General features: G+C 49.4%; 1 protein-coding gene and 1 long non-coding RNA gene across 2 annotated transcripts in view; one reads left to right on the top strand and one right to left on the bottom strand.

The window, feature by feature from the left end:
* Positions 1-6,957: 6,957 nt before the first annotated feature.
* Positions 6,958-19,270, bottom strand: part of MMP17 (matrix metallopeptidase 17) — a 62,646-nt gene continuing 50,333 nt past the window's right edge. Inside the window, exons 7-10 of the mRNA XM_048322900.1 lie at positions 17,713-17,795; positions 14,017-14,169; positions 10,577-10,834; positions 6,958-9,379 (exon numbers count right to left, since the gene is read on the bottom strand). Of these exons, the coding sequence (XP_048178857.1) occupies positions 9,054-9,379; positions 10,577-10,834; positions 14,017-14,169; positions 17,713-17,795 (820 nt within the window). The 3' untranslated portion in view covers positions 6,958-9,053. The remainder of the gene's footprint in view (positions 9,380-10,576; positions 10,835-14,016; positions 14,170-17,712; positions 17,796-19,270) is intronic.
* On the top strand, positions 9,231-10,368 carry LOC125335350. Its single transcript, XR_007207425.1, has 2 exons — positions 9,231-9,769; positions 10,149-10,368. It is a non-coding gene; the product is annotated as an uncharacterized LOC125335350 (long non-coding RNA).

Raw genomic sequence — 19,270 nt, 5'->3', positions numbered from 1 at the left:
CCTGGTCTAATTCTAACACTCGTTAGCCTCACACAAGTGTTACATCTGTATTACACAGATTTGCATATACAGTTTCTATCAGCTCTTACTGTTTATGTGGACACTCCATCTAAAAAATGTGAACAGTCTAATTCTATCTAGATTTTGTCTAAAGTAAAGAATTCTGTGAAAAGGTAACACTGCTGCAGCAAGAGCTGTGTTTAAGATCTCTCCTACAGCTTTTTCATGTTTAAGGCACTTAGCATATATTTCTACTAAAAGTTAAAAATCTGTATTTCTATTTCATTTTAGTGTGGCTTCATGGATGTCAGCTTGTCCAAAGGTTTTAATTCACACCTAATGCTTTGGCTTCCCTCTGGGCCTGAGGGAACTTCTCTAACAAGAAGGTTAGAAACAAAGTTAGAAAGGTAAAAATGGGGAGAAAAACAAAGGTATAAAGTTTCAAAGTTACAAACAAAGGCAGAAAGGGACAAATCTAGAAAGTTAGAAACAAACAAAGGTAGAAAGTTAGAAAGGTAGCAACAAAAATGGTAGGAATGTAGAAAGGTAGAAACAAGCAAAAGTAGAGAGTTAGAAATGTAGAAAGAAAAGTAGAAACAAAGATAGAAAGAGATGTAGAAAGTTAGAAACTACCAAAGGTAAAAATGAACAAAGGTAAAAAGAGAGAAAACTTAGAAAGGTGGTACAAAGTCATAAAAGTAGAAACGAAAAAGGTAGAAAGGCAGAAGGTCAGAAGGGTAGAAATGAACAAATGTAGAAAGGTAGAAAGGTAGAAACGTAGAAATGAACAAAGGTAGAAATGTAGAAAGTTAGAAATGAAGAAAGATGGAAAGATAGAAAGTTCAAATGGTAGAAACAAACATGTCAAGTTAGAAATTTAGAAAGGTAGAAAGCAACAAAGGTAGAAAAACAGAAAGGTAGGGACTCAGAACCAAACAAAGGTAGAAAGTTAAAAAGGCAGAAATGAACAAAGGGAGGAAGTTGGAGAGGCAGAAAGTGCAGAGGCTGGCAGCAGCCATTCCAGCCTTAACGAGAGCCCTGAGTGGGAGAGCCACTTGTTCCATTGATCTTCACTTTGCTAAGCGCCTTCTGCTCTCTTGGGAAAGATGCAGAGCAGGCAAATGGCTACAGGTAGGAGCACCAGGTGTGACTGTTCTTCCTTCACCTCCCAGAAAGCTGGGGGGTTTCATGTTTGAGTCAGTGGCCTAGAAGGGGCAGAAAGTCTGCCCTGACCAGTCTGTGGGCATGGATCTGTTTTGTCTTTCCCTGTGCCCATTCCCAAAACTCTTTTAAAACTTTCCCAAAATAGAAACACAGAAATACTGGGGCTTGTGTAATAAAGAGGGATCCTGCCTGAAGAAACAGTGGTCTCTGGTTTTTTCCAAGCTGCTACAGAAACAAACAAAGGTAGAAAGGTAAAAATGAACAAAGGAAGGAAGGTGAAAAAGGCAGTTCAAAATCTGTTTATGGCCCCATGAAAAAGAAAGTTGCTTTGAGCTGAAAACCTAAGGAAGCTTTAGGCCCCTCCCTGCAGGCACAAATTCCCTCTCTCTGCTTCTTCTTTTTCTGGAGCTGCATTTTGGAGCAGCCCAAGCTCAGGGATCCATCAGGGAATAAAGAGGATTTTTTCCTTTCACCTCTGCTTCCCCAATCTCCTGTGGCCAGGGACATTTAACAGCCCCAATTTAAAGAGCTCTGACCTGCAGACAGCAGGAAAAAGCTGCTTTTTCCTCTGCTGATCCTCAGATGTGTTTTCAGTCCCTGCTAGGCGACTCCCTCATTCCAGCCCTGTAACAAAAGGCCCATTTTAAACCCAATATTCCTATTTCAGGCAGAGCTGGGGGGATTTTTGCTGAGTTTGAAGTTCCTGGAAGCCTTTGGCACTTTGCTTTCAGTGATCCTGGATCCAGCCCAGCAAGAGCTGCCCCAGATCTGGGGCAAGGTGGAAAGAAGGGAGCAGATTAAGATCCTAATCTTGATTCCATCACGGATTTTTTCATCACCAGTCCTGGTGAATCACTTTCACTTTTATTATTCCTCCTGTCCCATTCTCCATCTGGGAGATAAGATCTTCTTCCCTGGGCTTTTTTTTTAAATTTCAGGTAGATTGCCGTGACACCTTCTGAGGGAGGATGGATTGACAGCTGAATGGATTTTAGTAGAGGAAACAGCTTTAAAAAGCCAGAAAAAATCTGTTTATGGCCCCATGAAAAAGAAAGTTGCTTTGAGCTGAAAACCTAAGGAGGCTTTAGGCTCTGTACAGTCCTGAATTAATGAGAGTTTCTGTTCTGTTCCTAATTTTCAAAGCTTTTGCTTTTAAAGACAAAGTCCATATTAATGTTTTGTATTAGCCATTACCTGGCCTCGAAATCTGGGACCTCAACCGTGCTGTTCCCTAATCCCAGGGATTACCCAGCCCTTCTTTCCCTTGCATCCTAAATACCACACAAAAAAAGGGCCGAAGGGCTCATTTCAATTTTCTCTGCAGTGGTTTTATCTCAAAACTTCCTCGAGTGTTTCTCCATTTCTCTTTGAATCCGGGGGCGAGGGGAGCAGCTCCTTTGGAGCTGTGATTTTTCCCAGATTTCCCAGGCTTTACGGGAAGGGGAGGAACCCAAGGTCGTTTCCCTCAATCAGGAATTTTGCTGTGGGAATTCAGCTGTTCTCCAGGCAGTTCTTCTGTCAAACCATTAAACAGCTTGGAAAAGTTGATTAATCCACGTAGGGGCTGTGGAGAGAAGGATACAAAGGAACTTTTCCATGATTTTGGGGCTTGAAGAGGGAGTGAATTTCCCTCGAAGCTGGGAAGGGCCTGAGGATGATAAAGCAAAGGAGCAGCTTCATCTCTCCCTGGCAGAGAGCTCTGGGCTCCATTATGGATACAAATCAATCCCAGCAGGATTTCAAAGGGTTTCTTTAGGATGTCAGGTCCCTCTTTATCAGATCCCTGCTGGGATTCAGGGCCTGCCTGGTCACGGGGTGCTTTGATAAGGGCTGGATTTAAATCCCAGATCTGAGAGCAGACATGAAAGTTCCCTGGGTTTCTAAGGGTTGAAAAGCTTGAGCTGGATTCGCTGCAGAGCTGAAAAGTCAGGATAAGAGAGAGCAGGGAGTGGCCAGCAGGCTCAGGCTCCTGATCATGCCCCTGGGACCCATGGGATCCATAGGATCCGTGGCCTCTGGCACGCTGCTCCAGCACCCTGCAGGGTGACTGACAGCCGGGCAGGGGAAGGAGCCACCAGCAGCTCTGCGATGTGCACCATCGTTCACCTTGCACGTGGCCTAAACAGCCACCAAGCACCGATGGACTGACTGAGCCGAAAATTACAGCCAGGAACAAGGACACAAAAGACGCCCGACTCGAGGCTTCTGAGATGTGATTCCAAGACACGGCCGAGCCCACCAGTAAAAAACAAATGATATCAGCGTCATGCCGAGAAGTGCGAAAGTTTGAGAATCTAGAGATGATGAACAATGCTTGCAATAAGGTCCTTGAGGGGAAAAGGCAGAGATAGCTGATCCAAGGGACCCCAAAGACATGCTAGACAACACAACATGCTAGACAACACGACACAGGCTGGAACTGCTCTGCACTGCACACCCTACGGTTGCAATCAAAAGTAGGGCCGCTGCCTTTAGCTATCCTACGAGGCCCCTTAGAGGACATCCCTTAGCCCTACACTAATTATTAAATCTCTCCCAGGAATTTCCACCCGGCTACCCTGCTATCATCCCATCTCTGAGTCAAAGCCCCTGACTTATCTTTAAGACGAGTGGCAACGTGAATCGGCTTTGGACGCAAAATGAGTCCTCCTTGGCCATCTCAGAAGGCCTCGAGATAGCCGGGTTAGCCTCTTAGGCAGCTAAGATAAAGAAAACCAAAGTCAATGCACAAGTTTAGTGGCATATGGGCCAAATCCCAGCAATTTAGCTACTCAGCCTCTCCTAAGAACGCCCGAGTCCTCGAATCTGCGGCTTTGTCCAGAGTCAAAAGCTGTGGCCATTGTTTCAATAGCCATCTGGGTTAGCGAGGGACAAAGTTATGTGGTGTTTCTGTGAGCATGGTGGATGCATTTGGATGCTTTAAGACACATAAATGCATCTGTCATGCTCGAGGAAAAGCCCTAGGGGACTCTAAATGGACACCTTTTCCCACTGTATGGCTTTCAATGATGAAAATGCAGGAGTTACCCTTAATTCAAACCCATGAAATAGCACAGTTGATGTTTTCCCTTTCCCTTTAAATTAGAAAATAATGGAAAGTGGGGATTCTCTGATACCCTTAACAGCATAAAAAAGGCAGGGTTTCCTTCAAAGGATACCATTAAAATTGCAGGGGAAGGGGATTTCCCCTCAATTTGATTGCAGACATTATGGAAAAGGAAGCTTTTTCCCCTCAATTTAAACCCCTTCTTTCCTAATAACCGCTCTCTTTTCTGGGGGTACTGTGGAGGGACTAGGGGCTCTGGGGAGGGACTGACAAGGTAAAAGGGGAAAGTTGAAATTTTCCCCCTGGCACCCCACAAGCTGCCCCGCCTGCTCAGGTGCTTGGGTGCATCCAACTGCTCCCTAGCCCCTGCTGGATGCTCCAATTGTTGTTCCTGCAGGGACACTCGGGACACCTCCATTAGCCCCTCTGGACTAGCAGCTCCCTGTGCAGGTGTGCAGGGGTAACCCTCCGAAAGCAGCTGGTCGCACCTGGAGCTGCCGCACCTTGGAGCAGGGGGTGAGGTGGAGAAAGGTCCTGCTGGTCGTTCCTTCCCCGACATGGTCCATTGTCTGCCCCTGAAACACCGGGGTGCCGGGCTTTCCTTTCCGTGGAAAAGGACCGGTCTCCTCGTCTGGGTGCCCGTGGCCAAAATTGGGATTCTGCCTCGAAAAGAAAGAAATAGGCCACCAGGAGCCAGCAAATTTCCGGTTCCGGTTTGGCCAAATTTAGAAATAAATCCTCTGAGAGAAGGCACAATCACCCCTCCCCCACCAGGTTTGGGAAAAAATAAATTTACCTCGCAGGAAAGTGAAGGAGATAAAAACTATTTATTTACCAAACACACGGGAAAAGGAAAATAATGCTAAATAATAAAATCTTTCGCTGTGGAGGAAAAACCTGGGAAAGCGTTAGAGTCCTCCCTTTGGTCTCCTCGGAGCTGGGGCTTGGCTCAGGGCCAGGCCTTCTGTGCTCGGTGGAAAGTCCTCCCGATGTGCTCTGAGGTTGAAAGCAGTCCAGTAGAAAAGGGAGAAAATCCGGAATTCCTGGGAAGGAAAAACAAAGTTCAACTCTGTCTCTCTCCGGAGAACAAGAAACTGAAACAACTGGCCAAAAGCTGCCTGGAAAGCAGCAAGCCGGGTGCTTCCTCGCTCCCCTGCCGCAGCTGTGGAAAAAAAAAACCTGTGAGTGTTTCTGCTTACAGGTATTTTCCTTCTGCTTTTCTTCACAGGGGCTTTTCTGCCAAGGTCATTCCTGTATGATTTTCTCTTGAAAAATGTTTTTTGGTACAGACTCACTGGTATTTAACCTCGTAAAAATCATATGGCAAGACTTAACATTAACCCAGAAGTTCCGACGCACCACCGCACAACTGGGATCGCGGCTACTGTATGACCTCACAGACAAATCAGCGGCACCTGTTCAGCCAACAGCAGCAGCACCGCACAGCGTCGAGGGGTACTCGGCAGGAGCCGCGCGGCGCGGCCGGGACAGAGCCGGCCCCGCCGCTGTCTGACACCGCCCGTCTGCCCGCCCCCGTCGCCGCTGGCCCCACCACCCGTGCCCCCACACCGGGAAACGCCCCGGGAAATCGCGCTGAGAGCGCGGGATCGGTATCGGCGTCGGGTTCAAGCAGCCGAACAGACGCCTTTCTGAGGCGCGTGGTCTTTCCGGAGTACCGGAAGTGACTTCTGCCAGCACACAAAATAGTGAGTAAGGGCGGAAAAGAAAAACAACAACAACAACAACAAAAAACCCAACAAAAACCACGTATACGACACTGAAGATGGCAGGGTGACCGGGATTGGCTTCTGCCAGCACCTAAGGGGGGGGCGGGGCGGTGAGCGAAAGTCAAGTGATGCTACCCCACAGGTGGCGGCGTCATGCGCCTATGCTTTTCCATAGCGGCCGAAACGGGGCCGCGGGGCGACCTCGCTCTTCAGGGAGGCGTCTTTGCGGCTGCCTGAACTTGCCCCCGACTCCGACGCTGACCCCGCGTTTTCAGCGCGATTTTCTGCGGCGTTTCCCGGTGTGGGGACACGGGTAGTGGGGTCAGCGGCGCCGGGGGCGGGCGGGAGGCGCGCGGGCAGCGGCGGGGCTGGTTCTGTCCCCGCCGCGCCTGCTGAGTACCCCCCGTGGGAAATCCGAGGCACGTCAGGGGGGCGCGGGTTTATGGCAGGGGTCAGCTTTAGAGCACTCAGGGTTCAGGTGGCCAGTGCTGCCGCCCCCCCTCCCCCCCGAAATCCTCGTTCCTCCTATTGCATAAGACAAGTATTCCAACTTTGACCCTCACAAACTCCTCTGGGATCTTAAGCAGTTGGGAAGTATCAAAACCGAGCAATATGCAGTAGCAGCATGATACTCAGGTCATTTCTTCTGGAAGGTGGAGGTGGCTTTTCCATCTGAGGATGTTGCTGGGGAGGAGAGTTGCCAACGGGCTCCCTGTGGGGCTGGAGGATCCAGGCATGGGACGATGCCCGGGAGCCGGGCAGAGGCTCTCTTTATGTTACATGTATGTTTTCCAGCAGTAGGAAGTGGGCACTTTAAACCCCAGGGGAGCTTGAGCCTCCTGTTGCTGCATTCAGAGCTAATGGCAACTTCACGGAGGCTTTGCCAGTGGCTGGGGAATGGCTGAGCAAGGTACATGCCAGGAGGAGACAGCAACCATCCTTCCTGAGGACTGTCCAGCAGCAGCAGTGCCGCATTCCTGCTCCATTTCTGATCATCAAAATGAATAATTCAAAAGAGAGAAGGGTGCATTGAAAGCCTTTCCACAGGCTTTATTTATAAATCATAAGCCCCCCCGCTAAATAAACTTTTGAACACCTTTTGGTGACCTCATCAGCATAGCTGCAGAGCCACGGGTCCTTGTCACCACGACAGGCTCCTTGGTTGGGATAGAGATGCCATGGAAACATCCCCACCTCCTCCGATTCTTCACGTGCAGCTTCTGGATAGTTATTTTGTGGAAGAACAAAAAAAAAAGAAAAACCAAAACAAACAAACCGGTAAAAAAGGAGAGAGTGTCTTCCCCTGCATGCTGTGCTCCTACCTGGCTGCAGCTCCGAGAGGAATCTGTAATGTGCTGATTAGACTAACAGACTAAAAGCCGTGTCTTCGTGACTGAAGAGGAAAAAAAGCAATGGGAATCAATCAAAGGAACATCACATCTCCCACAGCCTCAGCAGCCTCTGCTTGGCCCAGCTGGCAGAGGTAGGACGGGGAGCTGCTCTGAACACCAGAGGCAGCTTTACTCAGCAGAGGGAGCTGCTGTGCCTGAGATTTTTTTGCTTGTGTGTTTTTAAAGGCTATTGAATGGTTTAGTGGGATGTTTAATTGACTCGTGACCGATAAAATCACATTGTAGCACATCGTCCCGAAAACAGCTGCACCCTGTGAATGCTTGGGACTATTTAAAAACACAAATAGCAGAGGGAAACTCAGGGCGACCCCTTTTTTCTGTCGGGATGCAACTGTGCGCTTTTTCTGCCTTTCCTGCTGTGCCACAGAGAGCTTTGTGTTACACCTGGCACCAGGGCCATGGGAGCAGCCTTGGGTACTGCAGTGACACCATCTGCTGCCAGGTCTGCCTGAGAAGCTGGCCCTGGCAGGGCAGCAAAAGGAGCTTTTTGAGTTTCTGCAGGAGCTTTGCAGAAGCAGGGCAGAGAAGAAGAGTGTGTCCCAGTGGCTGCTGCCCATGCAACACCTCTTGACAACAGCAGACTCGAGGACCCTGGCTTCTTTGACATCTCATCCAAGTTCTCACTCACCATTTTCAAGGACTTGCAGATGCCCAAATCATATCACAGAAAATTGATAGTGAGGAAAAAAACCAAACAGGAATATCCTAAGGCAACACTTGACCTTGCTTCTGCCACTCCAAACTCCTGGCAGAGGCATCAGAAGGAGTTTGAGCTGACCATGTATCATCCTCCCTGCTCCAGCCCATCCTCTGCAGCACAGCCAAGTGTAGCAGAGTCACAAACGAATGTAATACATCTTGATCCCTCCCAAAACATAAGCTGACCCGACATGGGAATTCTAAGAGCAGGAGTTTGTGGGCACAGATTAGTCTGGGGCAGTGGTTATAACTGCATCCCATTTGGCTGCACTGCTCCTCATGAGAGCCTCAGCCGCCAGTACCTTGCTGTGGGTGGCAGGCTTGATCTGGCATAGGACTGAGAGATCTCCATGTAGGCGACCAAGGTTTATTAGAGAAATTGCTAAATTCCAATGACTCGTATACAAAGACAAGCTGCAGTGCCTTCTGAAAGGCAAAGGTGTTTCTGACCCATAGAAACTGGTACAGGTTACCCAGACACCAGTGACCACAGCAGGCTTGACAGTAAAATAATGATCACCTCGCAGTTAATCTTAGCAGAGTCACGGTTTCTTCTACTTAGTACATCCAATGGGATGTGTACATTGTGTCAGCACAAAACTACCACCTCCTGCCTGCTGCCTTTCTGTCGCTGTCTATCTCAGCAGCATCTCTTCTGTCCCCACTTCATCCCAGGAGCTCTCCCATCCCTTATTTGCTGTGTTTAAACATCCGGAGCAACATATCTCTAATGGAGAGTTTCTAAATTCAACATGAGGCTGCTCTTACCTTTAACTGGATGGGGGAATGAGAAGGTGCAGAACTCAAATCTGTTATTAGACCTTTAAACTAGAATTTAAAAGAAAGAAAACCCCAAAACAAAACCACTGTTCATTTCTCATGGAGAATTCAAACCCTTCACTGGCATGTTCCTAGGAATGTTTTTTTTTTCTGCTTGGAACAGTTAGCCATCGTGGAATTGTATCCTGGAGCACTGTGGTGTCGTCCTGCTGGTGAGGTGAGCTGTCATAGCGCTGCACAGAGCAGTGTTGCTGTCCACACAGCCAGCACGAGGCTGACTGTCAGTCTGGGTGTGGGGTGAGGGCACAGGGACGGGGTGCCCGAGGTGCAGGAGCAGACCTCGTAACCATTCTTCGAGCGGCTCTCGTCGTGCTGCCCCGGCCTGGAGCGCGCCCCAGTCCTGCTGCTCCCGGCTGCCTCGGGGGCATCAGCCTGCATGTCAGTGCACACCAGCCAGTCCCTGGCGATGGACTGTGGGTACCCGGGGTGCACCTCCAGCTCGCTGTCCAGCACCTTCCAGTACTCCTTGCCCTTGAAGAAGTAACTTGCACCTGCAAAGAGACCAAAACCCAAAGACAAGGTGAGCGGCCGTGGGTACTGTCCCAGAGGAAGGGCATAGGAGCACTTGGGAGCAGCAGAAGGGCATTCCCACCCCAGCTGAGCCCTGGGGAGTGGAGGCACATGAGATATCACTGCTTGCTGTCAATATCCTCTCTCGCTGCAGGGAGGAATGCTCCAGAGGGTAATGGTGTGGCTGGCCAGGATCTCTCACACCAGCCAGGAGCCACCAGCAGTTGGAGGTGGACGGTGAGGTGCGGCCTGTTACGTGCAGAGTCCTAGAGCAGATGCACCTCCTGGTACTGTGGGTGTGTAGGGTCAAGGCCCTGTGAACCCGCAGCTGGACAAGCCATACACAACTCTCCTTCTTGTAATAGGGCATGGTAAGGCTGGAGACACCACTATGCATTAATGATCTGGGGTGTGTGTTGCTGACCCTGGGCTCAGAAAAATAACCTGAGCCTGACAGGGCCCTGGTAACCTTCCACCCTCAAGTGCATCTTTTCCACTCTGAACTGGGAGGTTGTGAATTCTCTAAGCAGGCCCCACGCTAAGTACTCTTACCTATGGGCACGTCACTCTCAGTAGCTTTGGAAATTCAGCTTGAAAAGTCTCTGGAAGTGGCCTTCCCCTCTGCCTGGCTTAATTATTGCTATTACACCGTTAGGTCGCCAGTAAATAAACCCCGGAAGTGCCACTTTGTTGTGAGTGAATAGCTGGTTGTAAACATCTCCTGTGACAAAATTTTTGTGGTCTTTTCAGGGGGAAGAAACCACTGAGAAATCTCATCCTCAGAAAATAAGTCGTAACTCTGGGAAAACATCTTTAAAAGTATTTTCTGTCTGCATCCTCGTATATCTAGCTAAAAATCCAATGACAGCAAAACCAGCGAGGACCAAATCAGCCCATACTAAGAAAAAATCACTGCAGAACATCATCAACTGTGTTCTTTCAATAAAGTGCAATAATTATCCCCCCACCCGATATTTTTGTTGCCTGTTTAAAATTAGAGTCTTCTAGTAAGCAGTGTGGGGAGCTCTGGCTGGAATCACACCTCCCTCTTCAGCTTCCAGACACCAGGAATGGCCATCCCATTAGGGGCTCAGCATTTGTGTTGGTAGGCAGGGCTACAGCTCGATAGAGCACCAATTTTCTTTGCTGTACCTTTTTAAACTGCCATATGGACTTACCATCTGACCACCTCATGGCATCATCTAAAGGGCTGGGTATTCCCTTCCACAGGATGGCCGCCGAAGGATAGCCGGGGTCCATCCTCCGCTCATGGTCATCGTAGCGCCAGTAGAGATTGTCCTTAAAGAAATAAGTCTTGTCATTGTGAGCCCAAGAGAAAGCGGCGTCGATTCCTCCCAGGGGCAGGCCAAAGTCCGAAATGGGCCGCGGGTACCCTTCCTCCACGTTGTTGTCTTTGAAGACCCAGTATCTGTCTCCTGTGGAAAGGAAACAAGCACAGAATAAAATTGCATTTGTTTCACAGCCTAAATCAGTATTTCCCTGCAGATGAGCTGAGATAATGTTTTGTTACCTACTGTGGTGACAAAGCCTTGGGGCTGAACTCTGGGCATTTAAGGATGGGAAGAGGAAGGGGTCAGCCTGTGGGGGAACCTCTGGCTTTGAATAGTTACTTTCTTGTGTCAGGCTGTCCATGGACATTTGCCGCTGAAAGCATGACTGTCCCAGGACACGAACACGCTGACACCGTCAGTACAGTTGTCACTTTTATGTATTTGATGGAGGCATTTGGTTTTCTGCCCCTTGGATTTCTGCCTGATATCCAAAGAAACAAAGTTACAGGCAGCTTTTATGGGCAAATCGGGTGCTTTCTGCCTGTTATTTGGCTCCTGAGAAGCCAAGCGTAGTCCACTTTGAAAAAGAAATCGCCACTTTCTAGAGCCAGAGGGGCTGAGAGACCGTGGGATATAAGGGATAGGAGAATGCACAGGGACTGGAAAAATCCCGTATGAGAAGTTCAATGCTCTTCAAGAGTCTTACACAGCCACCCCCCTGGCCCGATCTTGGGGGGGGATGTCAATGTGGGGGTTTTTGCCCAATAAAAATGAAGCATGACGAGACTGGGCCCTGGTCTGTGTGAGAACAAGCAATTGAACCCAGATGTCTCAATTTTTTCATAAATCTCGAACCACTGGGACAGTTTTCTTCTTTTACAACTTCTGTTTGGTAACCTGGAGTGTCCTTTTAGGTATTGCGTAGCCTATTTTAGGGATCAGACTTTTTCCTCTCGGTTTTCTAGAATATCTGAAGAGGCCCCTAAATGCACGCCCGTGTATCAGCAGCAGGACCTTAGAGGGCAAGGTAATTTGCATTCTTCGGTTTCTGTCCAGGGATCAATGAAGCAGCGCTGAAGGGAGAGAATGAGACGTATTTTATGGCTGGAATAAAAACTCTGAGTTTATGTTGGGAGCTAGGCAGGGCTAACACACACAGGGAATGCATGACCACAGAGCATTCTGCCTGGCAGGGACAAGATGCCAGCTATGGCACATCTGGAATTCCAGCCTCCTGAGCAGCTGGGAGGAGCCCCTGGACCTGAGCTCCCCGTTGGTTGTCTGTTCATCCCCAGCAGGGAGAGAAGGGAGGGAGGGAGGGAAGGAAGGAAGCGAGTGTTGGGGTTTTAGTTTAGTCTTAGGTTTTCCTGTTAAAGGAATTTTCTCCCATATGCATGTTGCTAGGGGACAAATAGCTGTACTTAAGAAAGACAAAAAGGGGAGTGGGGCGGGCCTGGCTACTCCTTTGTCTACACCTGGGTGTGGGGTCAGTTCGCTCTGAGCGTCCGGAGAGAGACGCTGCAGAGAAAGGAGCTGCTGCTTCTTTCTTTTTGGCCGTTTTTTCTTCCTGCTGGAAGCAACGCCGGGACCCCAAAAGCCGCTTTCCCTGCCCTGCTGGAGACCGGGCTGTGGCTGCCCTGCCCCGCTGCTGCTTCGAGCTTTCGCTACGCTGTAGCCCTGCTCGCCCTGCCTGCCTGGGCCTCCGTGGTTTTTCCCACCTGGATACATCTCGCCTGCCACCCGGGATTTGCGTTCGTCCCTGCCATTCCAGCCTGCTGTTCCTGAGAGCCCGGGATCAGCTGCCCAGGGGTTTGTGAAGCCTTTGTTCCATCCCTTCCCGGGATCCCAGGGCACCAGAGCCGCGGGTTTCCCGAGCTCGCCCCGGAGCGCCCCCTGCAGCCGCGGGGGAACCATCGCACCTGCCCTGCTCACCGGGAGCCGCCAGCGCCCCTGCCGGCTGCGAGCGGAACTGCACCCGAGGGGAAAGGGCCTGACAGCCGAGAAGGCTGGCACTGGGTTTGTGATTGCTGTTACTGCCATAGTTGTTGTTGTTTTGTTTGACTGGTTATATACAGACATATATATATAGTAAAGAACTGTTATTCCTATTTCCCACATCTTCGCCTAAAGGCTCTTGATTTCAAAATATAATGACTTGGAGGGAAAAGGGGTTATATCTGCCACTTCAAGGGGGGCCTCTGCCTTCCTTAGCAGACACCTGTCTTTCAAAACCGAGACAGCGAGCAAGGGCCGCTGTGATCTACAGGCCTGTCTGGGAGGGTCTGGTGTCAGGCATAAAGGGTGGCACGCTCCAGCTGGCCCCATTCCCTCTGGGAAAGCAGAATAGGGCAGGCTGCCTGAGGCAGCTGCACACACACGGCAGAGCCTTCTGTACGCTGTTCCGTGAGGAGATGCAGGGCTTGGTGTGGCTCTGCGGGGCTCAGTGTGCCGGCGGTCCAGGAGGGCTTTCAGCTGTACTTGGAAAGGCTTCCACAAGCGTAGAGGCTTACATGAGACGTGAGCCGTCTCTCTGGCCTGGCTGGGGGAACTGAAACCAAATTGTTGCTTCCAGAAGTGCTTGGTTAAGCCCTTCTGAAACCAATAATTGCACCACGTTTCAAGCAGAACGGTTGGGAGATAAAAAGCAATTTCCAAACTGGAGGAATGGAGGGCTGGGATGTGTTTAGCACTTCAAGTGCATAACCTTGGTGAAACAAGAGTCGGTGCCTGCCAGGATCTTGAGTGACATTGAGTGCACGGGTAGCATCTAACCAGCATGGGTGGATGGTCTGTGGGGGACTCGGATATTTGTACAGAAACCAAGAGCTAAACTGTTCCTCCAGCTCTTCTGGAAAAAAACCCCCAAACTTGCAGGTTTTTTTAAATAAAAAGAGAGAACTATACCACTTATTTTAAGAAAAAATATAGTAACAGAAATATAATTATTAAAACCCAAGTCCTTCAGTTTCATTTTTATCCTGTTTTTTATCCTCTGTCTTCTTCTTTTCTCAGCAACAAATAGTAAAAAGAGAAAAGGTCAAAGGAGGAACAAAACACCTGTGAAGGGGGGGTTCCTGCTTGTGTTTCATTCTTGAAAAGCTCAGATTTTAGTTACATTTGGCTGAACTTTATCTTGAATGACATTTCCCACATTTTCTGGGGAACATGACCGCTACCCTTTGCTTGCCCTCCCTGCCAACTCGTTTCTCCTGGCCCTGCTCGTGGACAACAGGTCTCAGACCTGCCCTTGAGATGCTTAACATCTGGCACTGGTGTCTCCTGCCTGGCACCACATTCTACACCTCCAGCACCATGTTTGCTCTCACCTTTGAAGAAGACAATCTTGTGGTCACTGGTTCTCTCGTAGACTGCATCCAGGCTGTCCAGGTTGAGCGGCAAGCCCCGCCAGAAACGGTGGATCTGAGCCGGCTGGAGGGAGACCAAGTGCTTATTGCGAGTCAGTCTCCAGAAGTACTTGCCTGGAGGGACAGACTGGACATTACTGAACCACACTCAACCCACCTTCGCTGGGGGGTGAGCGCCAGGTGGACGGCAGCATCAGGAAGCAAAGCATGTGAGGTGGGAGCCATGATTTAGAACCATCCTGCTTTCCAGCAGCAGCTGTGACTGCTTTTTTTATTTCTGGCAGTTTTTAGAAGAAATCCCTCCCTTTTTTTTTTTATTAAAATAATCCTCTGGATGTTGCGCTGGAGTTGTTATACTCCTGGCCACAGTGTGAGGCTGCATCGCTGAGGCAGGGCAGGAGAGAGGAGCCTTTTATCTCCTCCCTCCCTCTCTGCGCAGGACCTCCTGCGAACTGGTGGGACCAGGCACCAACAGCCTTAAGCAAGAGCATCCAAAAAAACATCCCTGTTCCTCCTCTCCTGGAGCAGCCACAGCTTCCTGCACAGAGGATGTCCAGCTGCTTTCATGTTTGGAAATGTCTAGGATGTTACAATGAAACACAAAGATACCAGAGGGGTTTTTTTGTAATGAAGAAAGGGAGTAAGAAAATAGAGGAGGAGGAAACCATCTGAAAAAATCTGGAAGGGTTGAGGAGGGGAAGGAGGCCGAATTAAGGACTTTGGTACCATCTAGAGGTGCAGGATACTAAAACCAGGGACCACAGTCTTGCGGAGTGTCCAGGATGCACGTACTGGTGGTGCCAGCAAATGCACTTTAACACCTGCAGCAGCACTGGCTCAGCTAGGAAAGAGTATTTTGGGGATTTCTGAAATATTTTGGATAATAGGAAAGGAAACAGATTTATCCTTTTTGGGAAGGATGCCAAACTTTTTCCTGCTAAAAGACACTTATATGGGATTTCCTGAGGAGTCTTAATGGTTTTCAGGGGCAACTCCAAACCCAACTCTGCACCAGCTCTGGGATTCTCAGCCTTTTTGCAGTACATTTTGTGCTGTGTTTTCTCCAGAGAGCTCCACGCAGTGACGTGAGCCAGAGCAAGATGTTTAAGAGGCAACTCTCAACTTTGTCTTACATTTGTTATTGCCGGTTAGAAATTATTGCACATTATTTGCGTCTGGTCTTGCATGGATTTCTGAGGGGAGATAAGCAACAGAAACCAAAGGTGCATCTTCAGATTTTTATTCCCCACATGCTCAGCTCTTTCTTGAGAGCTGGCAGATTGTGACACCAGCTTTTAAAATTTTATGGACATTGGATCTTAGCCTAATAGTGCAGGAGGCAAAACTCTAACGCTTTAACATCTGCAGAGAGGGAGTTTTATTCTAATTATAAGGATTTATATCATAGTCTTGTTCTTCTGCTCCAGTTTGCGTATTTGCTCTGTCTTACCGAAACATAAATGAATAATACATTCCAATATGGAAGGAATTGCCATAATTACAGATTCTTTTAAAGAATGTAAAAAAACCCAAGGATTCAAATTTGGTGGCCGTTTTACATCAATGGAAACATATGTAATTAAATAAAGATGATCTCTGCATCTGTAATTAGCGAGGCACTAGACGAGGTCAGATTTTCACTTTTTTAGCAAGAAATACAGCTCAACTTAATTCCTTCTTTAGCAGATCAGTATCTGAACTTTGAAGTGCCCTGGGCTCAGCGGAGACACAAAGGGAAGCCTCAGTACTTTTGACATTTCATCCCTTTGCAAGCAATGGGCTCAGCTGGTGAGCAGCTGCAGCAGGGAAGCCTTAAATCTACCCCCAAACTCAGGAATAGCCTGAGCTGTTGGTTACTTTGGTTGGGTTTTTATAAGCTACCAGGAAAAAGAAAGAATATAAAGCACTTAAGTAACAAGGAATTCTGAATGTAATGGCCCCAGTCTGCCTGGGCTCACGATTTGCCATGGCCCAGCCTGCTCACCAAAGTGCTGCTGTTGCATGGATGATCATCAGCCAAAGCCAGATCCACAGGGGAATTTCTGCAATTAGCACGCAGAAATAATTTAAAAAACAAAATCCCAACTCCATGTTTGTTTAAAAAGCTCAATTTAAACCCTCCTCTGAGCTGGCAAACTGAACACAATGAAAGACAGGTGTGAGGTCCCGCTGCACTAAGATGTGGTTGATGGGCTGAGGCAATTGCTTTCTTTAATTCCAGGTAATTTTGATCCCAGCTGTGTCTGACACTGTCCAGACTTTGGCTGCCTCTGGCAAGACCGCTGCACCCACCATGGAGACACGCACACGCAGGCCAAAGACGTTTAAAACTTCAGGAGTCCGTAGTGAGGCACCTACATCAAAGCGAGCAGTGATTTCAAAGTGCAGAAAACCCAACACTGCCTTCAAAACAACAAACCTGTGAGCTCCGGGGAGCTCCAGTCCCAGTGCCTTTGCAGTGGAAGAGGCTTCTTTCCATCTAGGGAACCAGCTGGAGCAGCTCAGAACAAAATCCCTATCGAGGGACAGAGCTCGGCACCAAAGATATTTAAATCCTGCCCCAGAGGTGACATCCCATTCCTTGGTGTGTAGGATGGTTCGGGGGCAGCAAGGGGGGCTGCAAGGAAAGTGCTGAGGTCTGGAGGCAGACATGCAGCTGGCATCCACTGACCCTGTGCTCTGTACATTTGCTTTTTGGACTGCAATAAATATATCCAAAAATAGACACTGAGATGGATTTCTCTTTACTTCATCACTTTTTCCCCTCCGAGGGACAGACAGCCATTTATTCTGACACCAGTTTGTGTCTCTGAGTTTCCCTTCTTCACTGTGGCTTTTTGGAGATGGCATCTGAACAAATAATGTTGTGGAACTGCCTCGATATTATGCTTCCCTCAGGGCACGGGCAACACCAAATTCTCTGGAGCCCTTTTGCTGTTCTTGCCTGTGACCCAAGGCTCACACTGTGATACCCAGATGCCTGGACACTGCCGCTCATCCCCGGGGCAAACGCTTCTGCTTCCCTGGTGGATGGCTTTGGGGTGGCCAAATGGTGACCAGGGATGCAAAGAAACACCCATGGGCATTTTTACATCTTGGATAGATGAGAAAGCAAGCCCAGAGAGTCCAGCCTACACAGGCTCTGCGCAGCTGAGAAGGCACCCGATGGGATCCTCGTCAACAGCTGGGCACCCCGGGAACGCGCTGCCAGCAAGGGTTTGCTGGCATGAAACCAGATGGTCCTCAGTTGTGTACATACTGTCTTTGAGAGACGCATGGTGAGCAACATTAGGGAGGGTGAAGTGGGGGAGGAAAGGAAGGCTGGAAGTATACAGGAAAAAAGCGGTGGAGCGCTGCTGCTGCTCTGCTCATCCTTGGTTCAACCTCAATTTTGACTCTGATAGCACAAACATCAGATTTTAGTTCTTCACCTGGGCAGTCCAGTGTGACAGATCAGAGTAAAAACTCCTGTGCTGGATTGTCACCGGTGCAGCCACACACTCAAGTATGTGAGATGCCTCCTTGGGTCTGTGGGAGCAGCCCACAAACCCCAGCCAGCTCATCCTCACCACCCACCCCAGCCCGTCCCACGCTGCGCTGCCTCCGGTGCCAGCACAGCAAAGCCACCGCAGGGTGACACAGACCCCTGGTGCTCACCTTTGAAGAAGAAAGCCTCTCCTCGGATCTGGGCCACTGCATCGAAGTGCGTGTTGCACCTGTTGGGCACATCCCGCCTGAGCCTGTGGAGAGATGCCCAGGTGAGCAGGGCCCAGGCAGGCAGTGAGGGGCTATGTCCCCCCGATGCCTCCTATCCCACGGACTGAATCACCTCTGCTCCTGGAGACTACGGGCTGTGCCCATCTGTCACTCCTCATGCTCAAGCCCAGCCACGTGCATGGGGATTTCCAAGGTGAGCTCAGGCAACCCTCAGCCTGAAGACAGCTTGAGCTGACAACCCTGGCCCACCAGACACCATTGCTGAGAGTCAAGTGAGGACACACTCTACATCCACCAGCTCGTGTAGCTGGTGAGGGCTGAGCTGGCTTCCCACTCCCAGTTGCACAGCGTGGCTTGGCCAGCTGCCCCAGGGCAGCAGGATGTGGAAAACAGCCAAGCAGCCTCTTGCTCCAGCAGCTCGGGATGCTGCTGCTCCAGGGCTGAGCTCCAAAATGCCAGTGAGAGGTGACAGAGCTGCAAAGCAGAAAGCAGCTGAGCCTAAACAGAGGGACCCGAAGGAGCCATGTGATAACCTGGTGAAAGATACCTAGTGAAAGCCACCTGGCAAGTGGCAGCTGAGATACTAAGCTGCTTTAACAAGGTGGGTGGGGAAGGCACAGAGTATGAAGGACTGAGAGAGCCACAAAGCCCACATAAGAAATGATGACTGATGGAGGAACAAGGAGAGGATGATGGGAGCATGCACCGAAAAGCAGCTGTGGGTGATAGGGAAGCATAAATCTATCCTGCTGATAGAAAAATTGTGCTGGGCTGCCAGCACCAGTTTCACAGCCCTCTTTGGCCACAAAATGACAGGTGTGGAGGCAAACCCCATCCACCCTCCCAGCAGACAAGGCAAGAACAAGGGGTTGGCATGAGCAAGTTTCCTGCTGCTCCTGCTGCTGGTGTGAGACGGTGGCCTCCCACAACAGGAGGGAGAAAGGCTCTCATATTTCTAGGTCCAAACGTGGCCATAAGGACCCTGGTGGACAAGAGCCATTAGAAGCTACGCACAGAGAAACATAACTAATGGCATTCAGCATGTTCAAACAAAAGGAGCATGAGGTGAAGGTGACCTGCTCCATCTCTGCCGCTCTCACTTGGAGTGCTCTTGGTGTCTGGCAAAAATGTGTGTGACCATAACCTCCTGCCTTTTTGTTCAGTGTCTCTTCTTCTCTTAACTGTCCTGCTGTCCTGGTCAACATTTATTAATGGGCGATATCCAGCACTTCCCTTAATGAAACCATGCTGGTTGCTTGATGACACTCGGGGTAAGCAGCCCTTTGCCAATGCTAACCTGCGTTGGAGTTGTGCACTTGTTCCAATATTCACTCCCTCGGGTACATTAGGGAGTTGCTCAGTGTGGAATGATTTCGGTAACTTATGCTTGTGCAATTCAGGATATTGCTGAGGAAGTTTGATTAAAATTGAGGCAAGGATGAATTTATCTAAGGGTGATGGTGACAAATTTCCACTAATACGAGTAAAACGTGTGAGT

This window comes from Corvus hawaiiensis, chromosome 18 (assembly GCF_020740725.1).
Source record: "Corvus hawaiiensis isolate bCorHaw1 chromosome 18, bCorHaw1.pri.cur, whole genome shotgun sequence".
Classification (NCBI taxonomy): Eukaryota; Metazoa; Chordata; class Aves; order Passeriformes; family Corvidae; genus Corvus; species Corvus hawaiiensis.
Note: the sequence above shows the minus strand (reverse complement) of the source record. Positions and strands in the feature narration are given on the sequence as shown.